Here is a 24641-nt window from a genome sequence, read left to right as displayed (position 1 = left end):
TCAACATCTTTCGTTTTTGTATCATTGAAGAATTCTGTCTTAAGAGTTCACAAGTAATCTACTTCTAACATTTCCGTTTACAAGTACCATCTTGTGATTTCAATGGATTGTTTATCTAGTGGTTTGTTTGGTATTAAGAATTTAACAAGTATCAAAGTATTAAAGTACAAGTATTTTCTACACAGTTATAGGACACACGCCAGATTTTTTCTGTTGTATTTTTGTGTTGTGTTGGGGATAACTATTCATCCAGTCCTTTGGTAGATTTAATTTTGGATCAACGAAATTTACACGATATATTTGGTTTGCAATGCAATTAATTATCTAATTACTACTACAATTACATATTAGTTAACATTATAATTGTCACTGTTTATTTATATAAGTTAGACATGTTAGATAAGTCATACAAATCTAATTTTGAATTTCATCCAAATTCTTTCTTAATTTTCGGAACACGTTTCAGAAATTTAAAAGTGACGTCACTTTGGGCGATGCATTGGATATGTTTAACAGGGCTGTGGTTTTGTAATGTATTCTTTTTTATACTTTAGCTAGTCACCACTTCAGTTTAATCATGTATATCTATTACATAGTCATTTTATGAAATTTACTGTTTGCAAAACTATGTATTATTCCTGATAATAATTATGTTTTTGTCCCAGGCGGATAACCCTGGCCTCACAACTGTTTCGAACTTTTGGTCCTCGGCGATCTTCAACTTTGTAGTTGTTATGGCTTTCAAACATTTTACATCTGAGCATAGTTCTGTGTGGACGTATCGCGCTTCTGGCGTATAAAAATATTGTTTAACCTGTTACCTTTTGATGGCTATTATTCGTTTGTTTCTCTGTCCTATATATTTTTTCTCCTATTTATCTATTTATTTATTGTAACCCTGTCGTGTAATGTTGTCATTTTAATGTTATAATTAGCACTGCCATTAAAGTAGGAGGTTTGACATGCCACAAAAACAGGTTCAGCCCACCATTTTTTCATAAAATGACCTGTAACAAGTCAGGAAAATGGCCCTTGTTACATTATAGTTCGTTTCTGTATGTATTACATTTTGGTGTTGTGTCTCTGTTGTGTAGTAGTTCTCTTATATTTGATACGTTTCCCTCGGTTTTAGTTTGTAACCCGGATTTGTTTTTTCTCTATCGATTTATGAATTTTGAACAGCGGTATCCTACTGTTGCCTTTACTTATGGTTTCTTCTGCAAAATAGCCACAACACCATCCAACTATTAGCTAATTGATGAATTATTGAATTATTCGATTCGTTTATTTGAACACTTGTGTATTTGTGTTTACAGCAGACAATTGTTTGATTACTACAATATTGTAGCTGACTGACCAGAAATTACCACCTGTGTTTTACGGATAGTAAAAACACTGCTTCACAGAAATAAATTGTTTTAAGAAACAGTTAGGGCAAACTTTTCTGACTTTTGAATTTCAAATACACCAGAAACTTCCCCTTTTCATTTAAAAACAATTCAATATTTTGTTTTTATGTTAAACCATAAGTCTAAATCTGCGATAAAAATTTGAATAAGACGTTGTCATGGCTGATTTTTTTTCAATGTTTGCTAGAACATGTTTACTAGAATGAAACATGAGAAGTTATCGAATTTAGTATCCTTGTACCACATGCACATTTTGATAATGATACTGTCAAAAATCCAAAAGGAGTTTAAAACATTCACAAAAAAGTGTAAAATACCATATAAAAATATGTCTTCCACAAAGAAAGAAAAAAAATCAACATTTCTTATATTTTACAATTTATTGCTTGTCTAGCCTGCAACTAAAGTTGCAAAACCTAGACATAACAATACTTTTTTGGGAGTATTGGGAGACGAATGTATGTAAGTTCTTCTTCTTCCCGAATCCATGTATGTACATGTCTATTGTATCATTATTATGTTGGCACTCCTGGGAAAACATGTTAAGCCTTAATTTAGTCGTGTCGTCAACTTTTAGATCAATTATTTTGTTTATTTTTTCTTTTTAATAACGTCAACATCTTATTTTATCTTCACAAAACTGACAGAGGTTTCTTTTATGCATTGACAGCATCTACAGAATTATTTGGGTTTTTATCAATATTTTACTGCTAATAATCTGAGTTATAAAAAATATACTGTTTTTAAAACTTTGAACATTTTTAATCACTAAGGATTTTTCTTTTCAGGAATATATTTCATAGCTGTATTTGGCTAAATCTTTTCGAATTTTGGGTCCTCTTTTATCTACAATGTCGTACTTTGTTTTGGACTTTTTCGCTCGTCACTGAGGAGTCTTTTGTAGATGAGTGTTTAAATTTGATGTCTAGTATCAGTCTGAGGCTTTAGTTTTTTCTAGACACCTTTTTTATAACTTTGTAAAAACACCATTTAATGATATAATTAGCTTTAACAAGATCAAGAGTAAAATTTACATATTTGTCTAAATATTCCTTACTTTACTGAGAAACGTTATTAATGAAGTAGATTTTAAGATTACGTCTTTAGTTCCAATATATCAATTAATGTTTTTTTACGAACATGAAAAGCAGATTCACCATGTGCAAAAATAGCTTCGTTAGAAAAGGTTTTAATTGTTTCATCTAGTTATTTGCCTAAAACTGCAAATTTGGAGACAGATTTGCAGTTCAAAGGTAAGACTGTTTCATAATATAAAGAAAACTTGGTAATTATCGTATAATTCAAAATATTTAAACAAATATAATTTTTTGTTTGTTTTTAGAATCATTTTAATAAAATCTTTTATTTGTCATATAAATCTTTAATGAGCTCAATAATTTAAATTCAAAACTTAAGCATGGTCATATTCAGATGTGAATAGTCCTATCATTGACTTTGTGTGACCCTTTTTCAAACAAAAATGGTTCTGTCACTTTTAATAATTCAATTATGTTACCCATTATTTAAAAAAAAAGAACTCAAATATATACCTTATATTATAAACGTTGATGTTTGTATTCCTGGAACATATTTCACTCTATAAAGTGCTATAAAATAGTGATTCTTCTTCACAGATAAAAGTTTCATATACTTGTGTTTTTGTACAGTATTTCTGTCACTTAATGTTGTCATTTAAGAGGTATTTTAATATATTGCCATTTAAGCGGGAGGTTTGGCTAATCATATAATCAGATCATCGTCACTATTTTTCTCAAAACTTCCCATATCAAGTTTTGAATATTGCAGGTGTTATCAAACAGTCCTTTTGTGTATGTTTGTGTTTTTTCTTGTAACCTTTCAGTGTTTCTGTTGTTCCATTGTTTTCCTTTTATAGATGCTGTGTATCCCTCCGTTTGTGACCTGGATTTGTTTTCGCTTAACTCATTAAAGACTATTGAACATCGGTATGGCACTGTTCCATATCTATTCATCTAACTTTCTAATCTCTACCAGCAGGGGGTCTGAAAAAAGGTTTCAGTATGTTTAATGGATAAAATGTGCAATTGATATCTGCGATAATGATGATGAATGGCTGCAAAATATCATGCGGCAAACATATTGATTTGGGACAAGAATGTGTAAATGTAATATTATCATTTGTTTAACATGCTAATTGGGTAGGTAACACTGTATGTAATAGCTGGAAGACATGTCAACCTGCCTGGACACATTTTTTCCTACCCTGAGCTGACATGTTCTTACTCTTTCTCCTTAATGCAGCGTGTGCAATGAAGAAGGGTTAAATACCAATCGTAAAGTCTTTATTATATCCCAGTTCGAATGTGAATCCATGACCTTCCTCACTCAAGACAATCATGCTACCACAACACTCATTTTATAAACAACATTTCGGTTTTTTATTCATTGCAATAAAAAAAAAAGCACATATCAATTATAACTTCATAAATCAACAAAATCATTCAAGGCATCAATGTGAAAAACACACAATTCATTAGCAAATACACAACTTGCTATCAAATATGTAAAATCAAATATATGAAAGTGATAACATAATGGTTTATACCTTAAGTAGGTTAGATACTTCTAGCGCATTTTTTTTTATTACTATCTATAGCACTATAAGTTAATTACAAGAACAGAAGATTATCACTACCTAACAATAACTAAAAGAGCAACAAAATTATTGGTCAACAAATGGTCTCCATAAAAAAAAGTAATTTTCTAATAATTAAGGAATGACTGTTATATTTTTTCTGTCTATGAAGAAATAACATAAAAAAATTTGGTGCACACTGAATAACGCGCATAGCGTGTTATTTAACAGTGTACACCACATTTTTTATGTTATTTCGAATAGACAGAAAAAATATTAGTCATTTCTCCTAATTTAATTCTAAATTCCATTTTCAACTGTTGAAAACCATAAAAAAACGTTGATGACGTCACGGTCACATGACTAAATTATATGTCTATGGGCTCATAACAAAATAACGTCAGCCAATCAGAAGACTTGTTACATCCAAAATTAAATTATTCAAAAATAGCCTATAGCTTGCAAATACATGTTGAAAGAAAAAAATCCTGAAGTTCTTTGTTTAAAATGAAGCATCTTTGTATTATTTTTTTTGGTTTTAAGCTATAACTAGAACAATAAATCAAGTAATAATCATCAAATAATTTAACAAATTATGCTTTTGATACTGATTCAAAATCCTAACAGAAATGATATTATGTTTGGTTACTAAAAGATAGTAAAATTCATCTAACTAGAAAATAAAAAGTCCTCAAAATGGCATAAAAAAATATAAACATTAACAAATGACAATAGACAAAGATGTATTGATCTTGTATTTAAAATTAAGTATAAATGCAACTTGAATTGTTAACCTTTCCAAAATATTTGAACTAAAAATGGTCAGAGTGTTCAGGTCAATATTGTATAATTTCAGTTTAGTATCTGACATGGGTTTCAATGAAATATTTAGTTTTCAAAAAGTCATGACATGCATTTTTGTTTCTCTTAATTTTGGAATGTCCAACCTTCTCTAACCATAACTGAAGTTCATCGTTTCTGTTGAAGGTCAGTTCAGAAAAATGTATCAAAATATATCATCTGAATACAAATAATATCTCTACACATTCATAATCAACCCTTTTATATGTATGTAAAGTTGTCTTTCATTCATGGACTTGCATTGGCAGATCCAGGAGGTAGGGGGTTCCGGGTGTTGGAACCCCCATTTTTTGGACGATCAATACATTTGAATGGGAGCATATAATTGGAACCCCCCTTTTTAAAATGGCAGGATCCGCCCCTGACTTGCCATTCCTGATGGAATTTAAATGGGTATGCCATGACAAGCGTTGAACCTAATACAGATTAAGTAGGAGTATACAAGTATAATTCATCAAAATCAACCATTTAGAAAAACTTTTCCCTAAATCCAGGGAAAATCCTTCCATATCAAATGAAAATATCCAAAGAATCAACAGAAAGACTCATAAAAAACTTTGACACAATATGAGGTAACACTCTTAAAAAATATCACAGTAAAAGGCTTGTTATTTGTTCTTTTTCTTTTCTTTCATTCCATATTTTGATCCTTTCTTTGTTTCTGTCCATCCTATTAACCATTTGGCTGCTACAGACACTGAAAGTACACAAGATACACAGGTAGTCACTGGTTAAAAAAAAGGAGTTATAAAACGGTCAGATTATAATTTGGGTTAAATGGGAAAAGAGAGGCAAAGGATACCAAAGGGACATCCAAATTCCCAAGTGGAAAACAAACTGACAAAACCATGGCCAAAAAGAAATACAAACTCAATCAAAAACTGAAGGTGATCCTGAAAGGAAGATACTGCTTGAATGTGGCACTTGTGGTGTTGCTTATGTAGAAACCTGTTGACATGTCTAATTCAGAAGGTCACATTTTGGAAAAGGGGACGAGATTGTTGTTACAACAATTTAAACATATCCATTTCATCTCTGAAACAGATATTCCATAATGGCCAACCAACTCATGTTGACATCCCTAAAATTTAAAAAGGATGATTTCAACTCCACCACCTGGAATTCTTGGTTTTAATTAGTTTCATTGTGAAGAGCAACTCTTTATGAAGGAAATCATGATAGGAAACACAAGCCATGGAATATTGTATCAATTGGGCGACATACTGCTGAAATGTTGCTACATGGAAATGAATAGTTCACTATTTGGAAGCTGGAATCATCTCTTTTGTCAATTTCTAGGTGTGTCAACAGATGAGAAAAGACCTATATGTATCTGGTGTATCCTTTTTCTCAATTTTAACTGTATAGATGCATTAAACATAATCATCAGATTTAGAATTTTAAAGTGCTAGTCTACCTAAGAACCAGGAAGTGGTGAAAACATGACAAACAAAAAACCCATTCAGGTTGACATTAATCTATGTTCAAAACGTATAATGATGCTAAAATATACCACTCGTTTTCTTGTCCTGTTCTGGTAAAATTTGGTAACAATGCACTAGAAATTAACAATTTGAAGCTATCTCTGTAATTTGCTATCATTATAACCAAAGTTTATCGAAAGATTTCTCAAGTTACCAGACACGCAGACACTAAAGACCTACCATTTCTAACTCAGGATGGGTGTTACTTCAAAATAGGATGGCTAGGTAGGTGGGTTTTTTTCAGCCATGTTTTGATTTTTTTTCAAAATTGCTTGGTTCTTACAAAGACTGGCACTTAATTACTTAGAGAAGATCATTTATATAGTGGAAAGTGAAATTTAAGGATAATGATATCTTTCTACTTTCTAAGAAGTTCCTGAATGAAGACAGTCTCATGTGAATATGGAACGAGATGACAAGAAGAGGGGCGCAGTATGTTCACATGACAATGCCCATTATTTGTTGAAAAACACATCCTCCACAGGTAACAAATATGTTTTCAGGAAATCAACCATCTTAATAATGTCAGTTTCAGCAAATGTGTTGTTTGGGACTGATTTCTGAAACCTTGTCCTTTTTTTCTTTTTCATGGTGGCATTGAATATATTTTATTTTTAGGTTTTTACTGGATGTGGGTAACAGGAATAGTGGTGTAGGAATTGTCAACACCTCCAGACACCTAGAGATCTGATTTTGCCTTTTGTGGAGTAGGAATTGTCAACATCTCCAGACACCTAGAGATCTATTTATGCCTATCGTGGAGTAGGTATTGTCAACATCTCCAGACACCTAGAGATCTGTTTATGCCTATCGTGGAGTAGGTATTGTCAACATCTGCAGACACCTAGAGATCTGTTTATGCCTTTCATAGAGTGGGTATTGTCAACACCTCCAGACACCTAGAGATCTGTTCATGCCTTTCATAGAGTAGGTATTGTCAACACCTTTAGACACCTAGAGATCTGTTGATGCCTTTCGTGGAGCAGGTAATGTCAACATCTTCAGACACCTAGAGATCTGTGTATGCCTTTTGTGGAGTAGGTATTGTCAACATCTCCAGACACCTAGAGATCTGTTTATACCTATCGTGGAGTAGGTATTGTCAACATCTCCAGACACCTAAATATCTGTTTATGCCTATCGTGGAGTAGGAATTGTCAACATCTCCAGACACCTAGAGATCTATGTATGCCTATCGTGGAGTAGGTATTGTCAACATCTCCAGACACCTAGAGATCTGTTTATGCCTTTCATAGAGTGGGTATTGTCAACACCTCCAGACACCTACAGATCTGTTCATGCCTTTCATAGAGTAGGTATTGTCAACACCTCCAGACACCTAGAGATCTGTTTATGCCTTTCATAGAGTAGGTATTGTCAACATCTCCAGACACCTAGAAATCTGTTCATGCCTTTCGTGGAGTAGGAATTGTCAATATCTCCAGACACCTAGAGATCTGTTTATACCTTTCGTGGAGTAGGAATTGTCAACATCTCCAGACACCTAGAGATCTGTTTATGCCTTTCGTGGAGTAGGAATTGTCAACATCTCCAGAAACCTAGAGATCTGTTTATGCCTTTCATAGAGTAGGTATTGTCAACATCTCCAGACACCTAGAAATCTGTTCATGCCTTTCGTGGAGTAGGAATTGTCAATATCTCCAGACACCAAGAGATCTGTTTATACCTTTCGTGGAGTAGGTATTGTCAACACCTCCAGACACCTAGAGATCTGTTTATGCCTTTCATAGAGTAGGTATTGTCAACATCTCCAGACACCTAGAGATCTGTTCATGCCTTTCGTGGAGTAGGAATTGTCAATATCTCCAGACACCTAGAGGTCTTTTTATACCTTTCGTGGAGTAGGAATTGTCAACATCTCCAGACACCTAGAGATCTGTTTATGCCTTTTGTGGAGTAGGTATTGTCAACATCTCCAGACACCTAGAGATCTGTTTATGCCTTTCATAGAGTAGGTATTGTCAACATCTCCAGACACCTAGAAATCTGTTCATGCCTTTCGTGGAGTAGGAATTGTCAATATCTCCAGACACCAAGAGATCTGTTTATACCTTTCGTGGAGTAGGTATTGTCAACACCTCCAGACACCTAGAGATCTGTTTATGCCTTTCATAGAGTAGGTATTGTCAACATCTCCAGACACCTAGAGATCTGTTCATGCCTTTCGTGGAGTAGGAATTGTCAATATCTCCAGACACCTAGAGATCTGTTTATACCTTTCGTGGAGTAGGAATTGTCAACATCTCCAGACACCTAGAGATCTGTTTATGCCTTTCGTAGAGTAGGAATTGTCAACATCTCCAGACACCTAGAGATCTGTGTATGCCTTTTGTGGAGTAGGAATTATCAACATCTCCAGACACCTAGAGATCTGTGTATGCCTTTTGTGGAGTAGGAATTATCAACTTCTCCAGACACCTAGAGATCTGTTTATGCCTATCGTTGAGTAGGAATTGTCAACATCTCCAGACACCTAGAGATCTGTTTATGCCTTTCGTGGAGTAGGTATTGTCAACATCTCCAGACACCTAGAGATCTGTTTATACCTTTCGTGGAGTAGGTATTGTCAACATCTCCAGACACCTAGAGATCTATTTATGCCTTTCGTGGAGTAAGAATTGTCAACATCTCCAGACACCTAGAGATCTGTTTATGCCTATTGTGGAGTAGGAATTGTCAATATCTCCAGACACCTAGAGATCTGTTTATGCCTACCGTGGAGTAGGTATTGTCAACATCTCCAGACACCTAGAGATCTGTTTATGCCTATCGTGGAGTAGGTATTGTCAACATTTCCAGACACCTAGAGATCTGTTTATGCCTTTCATAGAGTAGGAATTATCAACACCTCCAGACACCTAGAGATCTGTTCATGCCTTTCGTGGAGTAGGAATTGTCAATATCTCCAGACACCTAGATATCTGTGTATGTCTTTCATAGAGTAGGAATTATCAACACCTCCAGACACCTAGAGATCTGTTCATGCCTTTCGTGGAGTAGGAATTGTCAACATCTCCAGACACCTAGGGATCTGTTTATGCCTTTCATAGAGTGGGTATTGTCAACACCTCCAGACACCTAGAGATCTGTTCATGCCTTTCATAGAGTAGGTAGTGTCAACACCTCCAGACACCTATAGATCTGTTTATGCCTTTCATAGAGTAGGTATTGTCAACATCTCCAGACACCTAGAGATCTGTTCATGCCTTTCGTGGAATAGGAATTATCAACATCTCCAGACACCTAGAGATCTGTTTATGCCTTTCGTGGAGTAGGTATTGTCAATATCTCCAGACACCTAGAGATCTGTTTATACCTTTCGTGGAGTAGGAATTGTCAACATCTCCAGACACCTAGAGATCTGTTTATGCCTTTCGTGGAGTAGGTATTGTCAATATCTCCAGACACCTAGAGATCTGTTTATACCTTTCGTGGAGAAGGAATTGTCAACATCTCCAGACACCTAGAGATCTGTTTATGCCTTTCGTGGAGTAGGTATTGTCAACATCTCCAGACACCTAGAGATCTGTTTATGCCTTTCGTAGAGTAGGAATTGTCAACATCTTCAGACACCTAGAGATCTGTGTATGCCTTTTGTGGAGTAGGAATTATCAACATCTCCAGACACCTAGAGATCTGTTTATGCCTTTCGTAGAGTAGGAATTATCAACATCTCCAGGCACCTAGAGATCTGTTTATGCCTATCGTGGAGTGGGTATTGTCAACACCTCCAGACACCTAGATATCTGTTCATGCCTTTCGTGGAGTAGGAATTGTCAACATCTCTAGACACCTAGAGATCTGTTTATGCCTTTCGTGGAGTAGGTATTGTCAACATCTCCAGACACCTAGAGGTCTGTTTATACCTTTCGTGGAGTAGGTATTGTCAACATCTCCACACACCTAGAGATCTGTTTATGCCTTTCGTGGAGTAGGTATTGTCAACATCTCCAGACACCTAGAGATCTGTTTATGCCTATAGTGGAGTAGGTATTGTCAACATCTCCAGACACCTAGAGATCTGTTTATGCCTTTCATAGAGTAGGTATTGTCAACATCTCCACACACCTAGAGATCTGTTTATGCCTTTCGTGGAGTGGGAATTGTCAACATCTCCAGACAACTAGAGATCTGTTTATGCCTACCGTGGAGTAGGTATTGTCAACATCTCCAGACACCTAGAGATCTGTTTATGCCTATCGTGGAGTAGGTATTGTCAACATCTCCAGACACCTAGAGATCTGTTTATGCCTTTCATAGAGAAGGAATTATCAACACCTCCAGACACCTAGAGATCTGTTCATGCCTATCGTGGAGTAGGTATTGTCAACATCTCCAGACACCTAGAGATCTGTTTATGCCTTTCATATAGTGGGTATTGTCAACACCTCCAGACACCTAGAGATCTGTTCATGCCTTTCATAGAGTAGGTATTGTCAACACCTCCAGACACCTAGAGATCTGTTTATGCCTTTCATAGAGTAGGTATTGTCAACATCTCCAGACACCTAGAGATCTGTTCATGCCTTTTGTGGAGTAGGAATTATCAACATCTCCAGACACCTAGAGATCTGTGTATGCCTTTTGTGGAGTAGGAATTATCAACATCTCCAGACACCTAGAGATCTGTTTATACCTTTCGTGGAGTAGATATTGTCAACATCTCCAGACACCTAGAGATCTGTTTATGCCTTTCGTGGAGTAGGAATTGTCAACATCTCCAGACACCTAGAGATCTGTTTATGCCTATTGTGGAGTAGGAATTGTCAACATCTCCAGACACCTAGAGATCTGTTTATGCCTATCGTGGAGTGGGTATTGTCAATATCTCCAGACACCTAGAGATCTGTTTATGCCTACCGTGGAGTAGGTATTGTCAACATCTCCAGACACCTAGAGATCTGTTTATGCCTATAGTGGAGTAGGTATTGTCAACATCTCCAGACACCTAGAGATCTGTTTATGCCTTTCATAGAGTAGGAATTATCAACACCTCCAGACACCTAGAGATCTGTTCATGCCTATCGTGGAGTAGGTATTGTCAACATCTCCAGATACCTAGAGATCTGTTTATGCCTTTCATAGAGTGGGTATTGTCAACATCTCCAGACACTTAGAGATCTGTTTATGCCTACCGTGGAGTAGGTATTGTCAACACCTCCAGACACCTAGAGATCTGTTTATGCCTTTCATAGAGTAGGTATTGTCAACATCTCCAGACACCTAGAAATCTGTTCATGCCTTTCGTGGAGTAAGAATTGTCAATATCTCCAGACACCTAGAGATCTGTTCATGCCTTTCGTGGAGTAGGAATTGTCAATATCTCCAGACACCTAGAGATCTGTTTATACCTTTCGTGAAGTAGGAATTGTCAACATCTCCAGACACCTAGAGACTGTGTATGCCTTTTGTGGAGTAGGAATTATCAACATCTCCAGACACCTAGAGATCTGTTGATACCTTTCGTGGAGTAGGAATTGTCAACATCTCCAGACACCTAGAGATCTGTTTATGCCTTTCGTAAAGTAGATATTGTCAACATCTCCAGACACCTAGAGATCTGTTTATACCTTTCGTGGAGTAGGTATTGTCAACATCTCCAGACACCTAGAGATCTGTTTATGCCTATTGTGGAGTAGGAATTGTCAACATCTCCAGACACCTAGAGATCTGTTTATGCCTTTTGTGGAGTAGGAATTATCAACATCTCAAGACACCTAGAGATCTGTCGATACCTTTCGTGGAGTAGATATTGTCAACATCTCCAGACACCTAGAGATCTGTTTATGCCTTTTGTGGAGTAGGAATTATCAACATCTCCAGACACCTAGAGATCTGTTTATACCTTTCGTGGAGTAGGAATTGTCAACATATCCAGACACCTAGAGATCTGTTTATGCCTATTGTGGAGTAGGAATTGTCAACATCTCCAGACACCTAGAGATCTGTTGATACCTTTCGTGGAGTAGGAATTGTCAACATCTCCAGACACCTAGAGATCTGTTTATGCCTTTCGTAAAGTAGATATTGTCAACATCTCCAGACACCTAGAGATCTGTTTATACCTTTCGTGGAGTAGGTATTGTCAACATCTCCAGACACCTAGAGATCTGTTCATGCCTATTGTGGAGTAGGAATTGTCAACATCTCCAGACACCTAGAGATCTGTTTATGCCTTTTGTGGAGTAGGAATTATCAACATCTCAAGACACCTAGAGATCTGTCAATACCTTTCGTGGAGTAGATATTGTCAACATCTCCAGACACCTAGAGATCTGTTTATGCCTTTTGTGGAGTAGGAATTATCAACATCTCCAGACACCTAGAGATCTGTTTATACCTTTCGTGGAGTAGGAATTGTCAACATATCCAGACACCTAGAGATCTGTTTATGCCTATTGTGGAGTAGGAATTGTCAATATCTCCAGACCCCTAGAGATCTGTTTATGCCTACCGTGGAGTAGGTATTGTCAACATCTCCAGACACCTAGAGATCTGTTTATGCCTATCGTGGAGTAGGTATTGTCAACATCTCCAGACACCTAGAGATCTGTTTATGCCTTTCATAGAGTAGGAATTATCAACACCTCCAGACACCTAGAGATCTGTCCATGCCTTTCGTCGAGTAGGAATTGTCAATATCTCAAGACACCTAGAGATCTGTGTATGTCTTTCATAGAGTAGGAATTATCAACACCTCCAGACCCCTAAATATCTGTTCATGCCTTTCGTGGAGTAAGAATTGTCAACATCTCCAGACACCTAGAGATCTGTTTATGCCTTTCATAGAGTGGGTATTGTCAACACCTCCAGACACCTAGAGATCTGTTCATGCTATTCATACAGTAGGTATTGTCAACACCTCCATACACCTAGAGATCTGTTTATGCCTTTCATGGAGTAGGAATTGTCAATATCTCCAGACACCTAGAGATCTGTTTATACCTTTCGTGGAGAAGGAATTGTCAACATCTCCAGACACCTAGAGATCTGTTCATGCCTTTTGTGGAGTAGGAATTATCAACATCTCCAGACACCTAGAGATCTGTGTATGCCTTTTGTGGAGTAGGAATTATCAACATCTCCAGACACCTAGAGATCTGTTTATGCCTATCGTGGAGTGGGTATTGTCAACATCTCCAGACACCTAGATATCTGTTCATGCCTTTCGTGGAGTAGGAATTGTCAACATCTCCAGACACCTAGAGATCTGTTTATGCCTTTCGTGGAGTAGGTATTGTCAACATCACCAGACACCTAGAGATGTGTTTATACCTTTCGTGGAGTAGGTATTGTCAACATCTCCAGACACCTAGAGATCTGTTTATGCCTTTCGTGGAGTAGGAATTGTCAACATCTCTAGACACCTAGAGATATGTTTATGCCTTTCGTGGAGTAGGAATTGTCAACATCACCAGACACCTAGATATGTGTTTATATCTTTCGTGGAGTAGGTATTGTCAACATCACCAGACACCTAGAGATGTGTTTATGCCTTTCGTGGAGTAGGTATTGTCAACATCTCCAGACACCTAGAGATCTGTTTATGCCTTTCGTGGAGTAGGAATTGTCAACATCTCCAGACACCTAGAGATCTGTTTATGCCTTTCGTGGAGTAGGAATTGTCATCATCTCCAGACACTTAGAGATCTGTTTATGCCTACCGTGGAGTAGGTATTGTCAACACCTCCAGACACCTAGAGATCTGTTTATGCCTTTCGTGGAGTAGGTATTGTCAACATCTCCAGACACCTAGAGATCTGTTTATGCCTTTCGTGGAGTAGGAATTGTCAACATCTCCAGACACTTAGAGATCTGTTTATGCCTACCGTGGAGTAGGTATTGTCAACATCTCCAGACACCTAGAGATCTGTGTATGCCTATCGTGGAGTAGGTATTGTCAATATCTCCAGACAACTAGAGATCTGTTTATGCCTACCGTGGAGTAGGTATTGTCAACATCTCCAGACACCTAGAGATCTGTTTATGCCTTTCGTGGAGTAGGTATTGTCAACATCTCCAGACACCTAGAGATCTGTTTATGCCTTTCGTGGAGTAGGAATTGTCAACATCTCCAGACACTTAGGGATCTGTTTATGCCTACCGTGGAGTAGGTATTGTCAACATCTCCAGACACCTAGAGATCTGTTTATGCCTATCGTGGAGTAGGTATTGTCAACATCTCCAGACACCTAGAGATCTGTTTATGCCTATCGTGGAGTAGGTATTGTCAACATCTCCAAGCACCTAGAGATCTGTTTATGCCTTTTATAGAGTAGGAATTATCAACACCTCCAGACACCTAGAGATCTGTTCATGCCTTTCGTGGAGTAGGAATTGTCAATATCTCCAGACACCTAGAGATCTGTGTATGTCTTTCATAGAGTAGGAATTATCAACACCTCCAGACACCTAGAGATCTGTTCATGCCTTTCGTGTAGTTTGTGTTGCTCAATCTTTAGTATCATGGAGTTTGTCTTGAACATTTGTTTTTAGATATAGGAAGATGTGGTGTGAGTGCCAATGAGACAACTCTCGATCCAAATAAAAATTTATAAAAGTAAACCATTAAAGGTCAATGTACGGCCTTCAACACAGAGGTCTATTTGTCTTTTTACTATTTTGCAATGGCAGTTTTCTCATTTCACCTTTGATATCTTTTTACTTTAATAATAGCTGCTCAAGAATGTACATTTAATGTTTGCTAGAAAAGTGGAATGCTGATCAAATGACTGTGTGATGTACATTTAAGGAAAGAAAATATTGACAGATGCATCTGTTAGCATGGTAATACAATCAACTACATCCAACTACGTGAACCTAGAGAAGTGGATGTTTGACGTTGGGCTAAGCCAGTAATTCAGTGGTTGTCGCTTGTTTATGTGTTACTTATTTGTTTTTCGTTCATTTTTTTACATAAATAAGGCCATAAGTTTTCTTGTTTTACATTGTCTCATCAGGGACTTTTATAGCTGACTATGCGGTATGGGCTTTGCTAATTGTTAAAGGCTGTTCGGTGACCTATAGTTGTTAATGCTTGTGTCATTTTTGTCTCTTGTGGAGAGTTGTCTCATTGGCAATCATGCCACATCTTCTTTTTTATAACTCAGTTAAAATGAGCTTTCAGAAACATTGAACTGTAGAGGCCTTATGGGACATTGGACATGGAGATAATTAAGATTAAACAAAAAGCTGAACACAATACTGAAATCTTGTAAATTAAACAGCTGTTCATTAGAGTTAGTATATAAAGTCAGCTGTTTCTGGGAGTAATTATTTATCTTAGAAAATGATATAACTAATACATGTGGCTGTCTTGACACAGGATGTGAGCATATAAGCTATTGTTAGGAATAGAAAAGTAATACTTACTGAACAAAAAGAAACCAATTATGAAAACTTGTTGTAGGAAAGTTCCCGATACAAATATTTGTCCAAGGAAATAAAACAATGGCAAACATGTTACTATAGCCCATGCCAGCCATATCAATAAATTATTGTATTTCCTAGGAACATGATAAGCCGGAAGATCAAATTGTCCTGTCTTCTTAAATTCATCTACTAACTCATCCTGAAAAAGAATAAAAATTTAGTTTGAAACTTAATCAACTATGTGTTTATGTTACATTGAGTTGATTGTATATGTAACAGTGACTTGCTTGATATTGTTTCAGTGACTTGGCTGTTTGTGTTATAGTGACTTGATTGTGTTTTACAGTGTTGTCAATAATAAACTGTTATCACAGGGACATGCCTAGCCTTTTTGTAATTTTTATTATGCAAATGTTGAAATAAATAGTAATACTTTAACATCTTACACAAGTTATGAAAATATACTTTAACATCTTACACAAGTTATGAAAATATTCAAAGTCAATGAACCACTAATTGTTCCCCATAAACTGACCTAATCACAAACTAATACATGTAAAATAAGTAAAAGTTTCAAAGTCAATAGACCATGACTAAGGGGGCAGAGCAAAATTATGCCCGTGAAAATGAGATATGCCAATGCTTACACAACTGCATACCAAATATCATTGACCTACCACTTAAGGTTCCCCATAAACTGAGCTCATTACAAACTAATACATGTAAAATAAGCAAAAGTTTCAAAGTCAATAGACCATGACTAAGGGGGCAGAGCAAAATAATCTTCATGGAAATGAGATATGCCGATGCTTATACAACTGCATACCAAATATGAATGACCTACCACTTGTGGTTCACCATAAACTAGACTTAATCACAAACCAAAACATTGTTGACACCGCTGGAAACAGAATACCTACATGTATGTCCCGCTTTCATACTCTGTCAAGTCGAGACAAAAATCATCTTACTTTTATATACATGCTTATTATAAATAAGTAATCTGATTATCTTAAAGTATAGAACCACTAATTCAGACCAGTCGGTAAGAACATGCAAGAAAGTAGTACATATTTTATACAAATAGTTCGTAAACATAGCTGTATCTTTGTCAATAGTGGGAATATTTAGGTAGCTTTAGTATCAAATGAAAGCTTGAGGACTTGGGTTCACTGTAAAAACCTTTTTGAAAGTTTTATGCGAATAACATAGAGTATATGAAATTTTAATAGGTGGGCTTATTTGGCCTGTTGTTCAGATCCTGTTTTTGTACTATCAAACTTCAAGGAACCAATATGCTCTAATATGCAATTAGAGGTATGTTGATTTTTTTAGCACAAGTTAGGATATATAAGGTACAGTTTTACATGAAATAACTGCCACTTTATTTGAACTTAAGATAAAGAAGCCATTGGTGCTTGTAATTTTAGAATTTAGCATCGAAAGAAATGGGCTATAAATAAGTGGTTTTATACCTCAAAGATATCTAACCACCCCTTTTTATTGAATTTACCAGCTATAATCTGTGAAATAGCAAAACTAATACAGTTCAAATTATCCCATGCCAGATTTCATTTAAGGCTCTGGGACAATGTAGGGGGTCTCATTGGGGGGTTCGGATCCCTGATCCTGCTTACTGTTTTGTCAGATTCCCGTATCCCGCTTACACTATGTTTGTAAGAAATTCTATTTTTTTTTGTCATTTCCCAGCTCCCATTAGACCTCATTTCCCGTTTTCACGACACAATAGTTTGACTTTCACGTGTCACGCTTGCAAAAAATCAGCAATCCCGCATCACGCTTAGACCCAAATGAGACCCACAATGTAGACATAGTTTTAAGAAATTAAGGGTTTTAATCATATCTTAATTTATAAGAGGTTTTAACAAAATCATGATAAAAAATGTACATGTATGCAATTTATTTTCTTCTCAATTTTGGGACAGTTTTTTTTAAAGGAATCTTTCAATTGAGGTATATATGTGATTTTAAATATTTCTACTTTTTCAGTATATATGTTAGACTCAGATCAACGACCGTCCTCTAATCGATGTCCGTTCCTATAATCGACGTCCGTTTCTCAAATCGACGTCCAATTCTGATGTCACATTCTCAAATCGACATCCAATTCTGATGTCACATTCTCAAATTGACGTCTTATATTTTGATACTCTAATCTACGTCCAATTTGACGGGATGTATTGCCAAAACTATGCCGATTGATTGTAGTCGTCGTTAATCGATGTTTAATATCAATAAATAATAAATTAATAGACATAAATAAGGCCTTTTCTTGTCGTTTGAATTGTTTTACAATGTCATTTCGGGGAATTAGATAGCTGACTATGCAATATGAACTTTGCTCATTGTTGAAGGCTGTATGGTGACATATAGTTGTTATTTTCTGTCATGTTGGTCTCTTGTAGAGAGTTGTCTCATAGGCAATCAAACCACATCTTCTTTTTTAAATAAGTTGTTTACACTTATACATTTACATGTTTTGTAAGGTTCAAACATTAATACATACTTTCCATATAGATTTTTTTCAACTCGAAATAGGTATCATGCATATTAAAATTTATCTTGATTAAAAGTTTATCGAATAGATCTACATAGAAGTGTGTCATTCATATTCATGTTAATAAATGACATGCATGTAAGTGTATGTCAAGGAGAAAGCAACCTAAGGACATGGAAACCGAAAGTGAAACGACATAAAGAGGGCATTATTCAATCTTCAACAATAGACAAAATAAAGAAGTACAGCCAATTTGTTTTTTTTAATTCCATATTATAATTCCGACTCTGTAAGATATTTTTCCACAAATTTCTGAGTTTAAAACCTGGATTGAAACATATCCACAAGAAATTGGCATTATGTGTTTATGTTGTGCTATTTCCCAACTGTTTTAGGTTAAGTGCTCACAACCTGTTTACATATTTATTCTAGTATGTTATGAATTAAAAAATATATTTTTTGGAATAGATCATATTTGTCACACATAATATGTTTAAAGGTCTAAAGGTTTCAGCTTCTGTTGGTTCTGGTCTATTTCGTATTCTGTGTCCAAAACAGACATTCATTAGAAAAGCTAAAAATTGGCCATCGATTAGAGAAGCCAAAAAATAGACGTCGATTAGATAGGCATAATATTGGCCGTCAATTTGGAAGAATATTTTATTGTGACGTCAGATTTGGACATCGATTTAAGGAACGGACGTCGATTAGAGACAGGTCTGAGGTCGTCGATCTGAGTCTTACATATATATCATAGAGATTCTTTGTAATGAGTGATTTGACTTTTTCAGTAAATATTATAGACGTCTAAGCTTGTCATAAGTGATTTTAATTATATCCACTTTTTCATAAAAATTAACAAAATTTTCGGTTTCCTGTTTTCCGAGATTACATGATACAAATCTTGGTTTTAAAACTTAAAACTAAGATTAATAATTAATGGTTGGAAAATTGTTAGTTTCCTTTTACAATTTATATTTGTATTGTTTCAAATTGAGTCACAATTAAAAAATTTCCTGCTTACTATTTCCTGCGATTTAATATTTTTGCCTTAATTTTATTTCTTTTTGTTTCCTTAAACACTCATGTTCGTGATGATTAATATAATATCTAATTGTTATAAAGATGCTGTTTATTAATGTCAAAAAAAATTCCCAGTCTTGATTGAATTGTTTTTCTAATTCAAACAGAGGATTTGAAACCAAAACCATCTGTTTCTAGTAATATTTTAGTATATCAAATATGATGAAACTTGGGACAGAATCTCAAGAAGTTCCTGTATAACAATTTTTCACACACTTTCTTAAATTTTATTTATTGGTGTGGTAATTTGAATGATCCCAATTCGCTATGATTTCACTACTTTTACCTGTTTTGACATGTGTATACTTCAAAGCAAATTCTCTTTTTTCATGATATATATTTATAATACAGTGAAACCCCAACTGACAAGGGTAAAACTTAATACTCCCTCCACTACGGTTGGGGCGTAAAAACTTATACTGTGGATTCATTTATTTTCTTGGTTACCAATTTTCGTTGATTGAACAAAACTTGCATTTTCATGGATATTTGATTTCATGGTTTTACCAAAATCTGTATAGAACCTTATAGGATTTTTTTTTATGTTGAATACTTAATTTGGTGGTTCATCTGTACTCACGATATCCTCGGAACTTGGTATCTAACGATTATAATAATCCACAGAAGATAGTATTGCTTAAGTATTCTTGAGTGTTGCAATTCAATTAGTTTATGTAAAAGACTTTGCAATTTTTCCTAGTTAAATAGGACATAACTCTAGAGCTGTAAAAGACTCACTGCCCAAACTCTGTCTGCGAATTGTGGTTTTCAGCATTGTGTATGAGGTTCTTAAAATTTGGATTGAGACAAACTTAAGTCACATTGTTGAAACAAACAATTCATAGCTTTGTTACTTATTGAGGGCCATAACTCTAAAGCATTTAGTGACACACTTCCCAAATTCTAACTCTTTCTACGAATTTTGGTTCAATAGCAATATGTATGAGTTTCATAAAGAAAGTAGTACATATTTTATACAAATAGTTCGTAAACATAGCTGTATCTTTGTCAATAGTGGGAATATTTAGGTAGCTTTAGTATCAAATGAAAGCTTGAGGACTTGGGTTCACTGTAAAAACCTTTTTGAAAGTTTTATGCGAATAACATAGAGTATATGAAATTTTAATAGGTGGGCTTATTTGGCCTGTTGTTCAGATCCTGTTTTTGTACTATCAAACTTCAAGGAACCAATATGCTCTAATATGCAATTAGAGGTATGTTGATTTTTTTAGCACAAGTTAGGATATATAAGGTACAGTTTTACATGAAATAACTGCCACTTTATTTGAACTTAAGATAAAGAAGCCATTGGTGCTTGTAATTTTAGAATTTAGCATCGAAAGAAATGGGCTATAAATAAGTGGTTTTATACCTCAAAGATATCTAACCACCCCTTTTTATTGAATTTACCAGCTATAATCTGTGAAATAGCAAAACTAATACAGTTCAAATTATCCCATGCCAGATTTCATTTAAGGCTCTGGGACAATGTAGGGGGTCTCATTGGGGGGTTCGGATCCCTGATCCTGCTTACTGTTTTGTCAGATTCCCGTATCCCGCTTACACTATGTTTGTAAGAAATTCTATTTTTTTTTGTCATTTCCCAGCTCCCATTAGACCTCATTTCCCGTTTTCACGACACAATAGTTTGACTTTCACGTGTCACGCTTGCAAAAAATCAGCAATCCCGCATCACGCTTAGACCCAAATGAGACCCACAATGTAGACATAGTTTTAAGAAATTAAGGGTTTTAATCATATCTTAATTTATAAGAGGTTTTAACAAAATCATGATAAAAAATGTACATGTATGCAATTTATTTTCTTCTCAATTTTGGGACAGTTTTTTTTAAAGGAATCTTTCAATTGAGGTATATATGTGATTTTAAATATTTCTACTTTTTCAGTATATATGTTAGACTCAGATCAACGACCGTCCTCTAATCGATGTCCGTTCCTATAATCGACGTCCGTTTCTCAAATCGACGTCCAATTCTGATGTCACATTCTCAAATCGACATCCAATTCTGATGTCACATTCTCAAATTGACGTCTTATATTTTGATACTCTAATCTACGTCCAATTTGACGGGATGTATTGCCAAAACTATGCCGATTGATTGTAGTCGTCGTTAATCGATGTTTAATATCAATAAATAATAAATTAATAGACATAAATAAGGCCTTTTCTTGTCGTTTGAATTGTTTTACAATGTCATTTCGGGGAATTAGATAGCTGACTATGCAATATGAACTTTGCTCATTGTTGAAGGCTGTATGGTGACATATAGTTGTTATTTTCTGTCATGTTGGTCTCTTGTAGAGAGTTGTCTCATAGGCAATCAAACCACATCTTCTTTTTTAAATAAGTTGTTTACACTTATACATTTACATGTTTTGTAAGGTTCAAACATTAATACATACTTTCCATATAGATTTTTTTCAACTCGAAATAGGTATCATGCATATTAAAATTTATCTTGATTAAAAGTTTATCGAATAGATCTACATAGAAGTGTGTCATTCATATTCATGTTAATAAATGACATGCATGTAAGTGTATGTCAAGGAGAAAGCAACCTAAGGACATGGAAACCGAAAGTGAAACGACATAAAGAGGGCATTATTCAATCTTCAACAATAGACAAAATAAAGAAGTACAGCCAATTTGTTTTTTTTAATTCCATATTATAATTCCGACTCTGTAAGATATTTTTCCACAAATTTCTGAGTTTAAAACCTGGATTGAAACATATCCACAAGAAATTGGCATTATGTGTTTATGTTGTGCTATTTCCCAACTGTTTTAGGTTAAGTGCTCACAACCTGTTTACATATTTATTCTAGTATGTTATGAATTAAAAAATATATTTTTTGGAATAGATCATATTTGTCACACATAATATGTTTAAAGGTCTAAAGGTTTCAGCTTCTGTTGGTTCTGGTCTATTTCGTATTCTGTGTCCAAAACAGACATTCATTAGAAAAGCTAAAAATTGGCCATCGATTAGAGAAGCCAAAAAATAGACGTCGATTAGATAGGCATAATATTGGCCGTCAATTTGGAAGAATATTTTATTGTGACGTCAGATTTGGACATCGATTTAAGGAACGGACGTCGATTAGAGACAGGTCTGAGGTCGTCGATCTGAGTCTTACATATATATCATAGAGATTCTTTGTAATGAGTGATTTGACTTTTTCAGTAAATATTATAGACGTCTAAGCTTGTCATAAGTGATTTTAATTATATCCACTTTTTCATAAAAATTAACAAAATTTTCGGTTTCCTGTTTTCCGAGATTACATGATACAAATCTTGGTTTTAAAACTTAAAACTAAGATTAATAATTAATGGTTGGAAAATTGTTAGTTTCCTTTTACAATTTATATTTGTATTGTTTCAAATTGAGTCACAATTAAAAAATTTCCTGCTTACTATTTCCTGCGATTTAATATTTTTGCCTTAATTTTATTTCTTTTTGTTTCCTTAAACACTCATGTTCGTGATGATTAATATAATATCTAATTGTTATAAAGATGCTGTTTATTAATGTCAAAAAAAATTCCCAGTCTTGATTGAATTGTTTTTCTAATTCAAACAGAGGATTTGAAACCAAAACCATCTGTTTCTAGTAATATTTTAGTATATCAAATATGATGAAACTTGGGACAGAATCTCAAGAAGTTCCTGTATAACAATTTTTCACACACTTTCTTAAATTTTATTTATTGGTGTGGTAATTTGAATGATCCCAATTCGCTATGATTTCACTACTTTTACCTGTTTTGACATGTGTATACTTCAAAGCAAATTCTCTTTTTTCATGATATATATTTATAATACAGTGAAACCCCAACTGACAAGGGTAAAACTTAATACTCCCTCCACTACGGTTGGGGCGTAAAAACTTATACTGTGGATTCATTTATTTTCTTGGTTACCAATTTTCGTTGATTGAACAAAACTTGCATTTTCATGGATATTTGATTTCATGGTTTTACCAAAATCTGTATAGAACCTTATAGGATTTTTTTTTATGTTGAATACTTAATTTGGTGGTTCATCTGTACTCACGATATCCTCGGAACTTGGTATCTAACGATTATAATAATCCACAGAAGATAGTATTGCTTAAGTATTCTTGAGTGTTGCAATTCAATTAGTTTATGTAAAAGACTTTGCAATTTTTCCTAGTTAAATAGGACATAACTCTAGAGCTGTAAAAGACTCACTGCCCAAACTCTGTCTGCGAATTGTGGTTTTCAGCATTGTGTATGAGGTTCTTAAAATTTGGATTGAGACAAACTTAAGTCACATTGTTGAAACAAACAATTCATAGCTTTGTTACTTATTGAGGGCCATAACTCTAAAGCATTTAGTGACACACTTCCCAAATTCTAACTCTTTCTACGAATTTTGGTTCAATAGCAATATGTATGAGTTTCATAAAATATGGATGTGGAAAACTTGAGTAAAAGTGCAGAAAGGACAAATTGTAAAGGGTCACTCTTTGTGACCCAATTGTCCTTGGCTTAGGCATAACACAATGTTTCTACCTGTAGTCTATTTTACCAGTTATAAAATATTAGTGATTTATATTTTTCCACAACATAGGTTTTAAAAGGCTATTAAAATCAAGTTTTATTTTGTTGAAATCATTTTTTTTTTGGATACTACAGTTCAGAGTGCCAAAATCGAAAAAAAGAATACTTGGCATAAACAGTTGTTCCTTTGAAATATCATATGACCAGTCTACAAATTCAATAGGCTTATAGTACTTAATTCTGTTTTACACAACTGACACTTTTAGGAATAGTGTTCTAAAAACTATTTACACTAATATTTGTACTTAATTTATGTTAGTCTATGGGAAAACATGAACAAATAACAAGAGAGCACACGCTGAAATGTCTCGCCTTCTTTGCTTATCATTGATATTATGTTGATAGTCCTTTATATAAAGCTTTATTACAATTTAAACATAACTTAACATTAACCCAGAAAACTAAAAATTGACAACTGAACCATGAAAATGAGGACAAGGTGAGAAGAACCATGCCAGACACACGTACAGCTAACAATTCTTCCATACAACAAATATATATACACATGGAAAAAAGTATTGCAACACCAAATTGAAATTGAAATTAAAAAAACACTCCTTATTTTTTTGTGATATAATTTGGTAAAATAGAACTAGTTAAACATTATTTAAGTATCACCTGAGTTTAATCAATAAATATAGACTCGATAAGTTTTTATCTGCACATGCAGC

The 24641-nt window shown here is 34.8% G+C and overlaps 2 protein-coding genes across 3 annotated transcripts in view; one reads left to right on the top strand and one right to left on the bottom strand.

Annotated features, from left to right (window-relative positions):
* LOC134686800 (tyrosine--tRNA ligase, cytoplasmic-like) overlaps positions 1 to 24641 on the top strand; it is a 338438-nt gene that overhangs the window by 275167 nt on the left and 38630 nt on the right. The gene's annotated exons all lie outside the window — the stretch shown is intronic.
* LOC134686802 (1-acyl-sn-glycerol-3-phosphate acyltransferase delta-like) overlaps positions 3751 to 24641 on the bottom strand; it is a 43993-nt gene continuing 23102 nt past the window's right edge. The window contains exons 8-9 of one of the 2 annotated variants that reach the window (XM_063546587.1): positions 15762 to 15960; positions 3751 to 5581 (exon numbers count right to left, since the gene is read on the bottom strand). In XM_063546587.1, the coding sequence (XP_063402657.1) occupies positions 5493 to 5581; positions 15762 to 15960 (288 nt within the window). In that variant the 3' untranslated portion in view covers positions 3751 to 5492. The remainder of the gene's footprint in view (positions 5582 to 15761; positions 15961 to 24641) is intronic. The other variant, XM_063546585.1, reaches the window with a different exon arrangement.

Source organism: Mytilus trossulus, chromosome 10, assembly GCF_036588685.1.
Source record: "Mytilus trossulus isolate FHL-02 chromosome 10, PNRI_Mtr1.1.1.hap1, whole genome shotgun sequence".
NCBI classification, from domain to species: domain Eukaryota; kingdom Metazoa; phylum Mollusca; class Bivalvia; order Mytilida; family Mytilidae; genus Mytilus; species Mytilus trossulus.
This window is presented reverse-complemented; position numbering and strand designations above follow the sequence as displayed.